This window comes from Triplophysa dalaica, chromosome 15, assembly GCF_015846415.1.
Source record: "Triplophysa dalaica isolate WHDGS20190420 chromosome 15, ASM1584641v1, whole genome shotgun sequence".
Taxonomy (NCBI): Eukaryota; Metazoa; Chordata; class Actinopteri; order Cypriniformes; family Nemacheilidae; genus Triplophysa; species Triplophysa dalaica.
In genome coordinates this window covers 8,357,623-8,359,124 of record NC_079556.1, presented here as the reverse complement: position 1 = coordinate 8,359,124, position 1,502 = coordinate 8,357,623, and the positions used below count along the sequence as shown (strand labels likewise).

General features: G+C 32.8%; 1 protein-coding gene across 1 annotated transcript; it reads right to left on the bottom strand.

The window, feature by feature from the left end:
- Positions 1–66: 66 nt before the first annotated feature.
- On the bottom strand, positions 67–1,292 carry LOC130436721 (phospholipase B1, membrane-associated-like). The gene is made up of 4 exons (XM_056767649.1): positions 1,069–1,292; positions 849–910; positions 444–534; positions 67–197 (listed from the first exon to the last, which is right to left on the bottom strand). Exons 1-4 carry the CDS (start codon positions 1,121–1,123, stop codon positions 67–69), a joined length of 339 nt encoding a protein of 112 aa, XP_056623627.1. The 5' UTR covers positions 1,124–1,292.
- Positions 1,293–1,502: the final 210 nt, after the last annotated feature.

Sequence of the window (1,502 nt, the reverse complement as noted above, 5' to 3'; positions counted from 1 at the left end):
TTCAAAATATCACCAATAAATTATTAAAACACGCGCAAGAGATGTAACTTATGTTATCATATATTATTAAAGTATTGATATATTATCAATTTCATGCATTTCTCCTCTTGTAGTTTTTTGAGTTTGAATAAAACTCACAGTAAGTGAATCTCCAAAAGCTGCGATAACCTTAATGTCTGCTGCTTTCACCTTCTCCACTGCAAAGCACATAAAAACCACAAAGACTCTTTCTAAGATAACAACAACAATCTTGTGCAGTTCACTTCATAATTCGTGTAGCTGTGAAATATTTCAATAGTTAAATTAATTATTATTTTCTTAAAATGCTTGTTTCATGTCTAGAGAGTTTGTAACTGTTTGTTAAGATAACAACAAACATCAAAGCAGCAAACAAGTAGATTTACTTTCTCAGATGGTGGCGTGTATGGAAGAGGCCATCGTACCTGAGGTGGGCACCGTGGGTGAAGGAGTCATATCAGGGCAGTGGAAGGGTGCATGCTGAAAACCTTGTGGTCGTGTTTTTTCTTGATGTTTCTGAAAGGGAAAAAACACAATCAAAAAGAGAAAAAGCCATATATGTTATATTAAAAGGTCAAACAAAACCATACAATTTTTTTTATCTTTAGTTGTGCATAGAGATATACACCATAAATGTTCAACATATTCCCCACACTATAGTATTAGAAATGCTGAAATGTATGAAGATTTTATTTTAAGGTTACACAAAAATCCTTATTGAATCAGATGTAAATGGCTTGGAGCTGCTCTATAACAGACAAACCTATATAAATAGATATTACAGTCTGTAATGAAACCACACAGATTTGTGTACAGTAAATGCATTAGACCTTGTGCAGCTCTTCTTTGCTGAGATATTTCAAGGATTTGTGATATTCATTCCACCAGTTTCCTTAAGAACACATAGGATTGGTCATAAAACTCAAATATGCAAAGGGAAAGTTTATGAATGTACAGAAATTTTTTATCATTAAATATCACAAGAATGATTATTAAATATGAGATGAAAAGAATAGTCTTACAGAATTCCCCCCCCCCCCAGGAACTCACCTTTAACACTGCAAAGCAGAAGAACTGTAATAGTAGCGAATTTAAGGAACGTCATACTTTAAGCCTTATAACCAAAACTAAAATAGAAATTTAGATGCTGCTGCAGAGATGATTTGCATTTAATACTTGGTTTTTGGAATGCAGTTTATATGTCTAAACACTCCAATCTTGCTTTCAAAGTCCTTTTTTTAATCTTTTATGACATCTTTGCTCTTCATGTTATAAATGCATAATAGGTATAATATAAGGACATATAATTAAATGCAAACGCACAGCTACAAATGATCACCTTAAGAAAAACAAGGGTGTGACCCTGCTCTAGTAACAGAGTGGCTGAAATAAAAAATATAACAGAAAAAATAGGGATAAAAACTCTGGCCTGAGAGCATTGAGAATGTGTTGTTCTCTTTCTTATCTAATAAATACAGCCAAAT

Coding starts and splice junctions, on each gene's coding strand:
- LOC130436721 (XM_056767649.1), bottom strand. CDS start 1,123: ATGACGTTCCTTAAATTCGCTACTATTACAGTTCTTCTGCTTTGCAGT. Junction 911..1,068: donor TCTGCTTTGCAGTGTTAAAG/GTGAGTTCCTGG, acceptor TGTGTTCTTAAG/GAAACTGGTGGAATGAATAT. Junction 535..848: donor GCAAAGAAGAGCTGCACAAG/GTCTAATGCATT, acceptor TTTCCCTTTCAG/AAACATCAAGAAAAAACACG.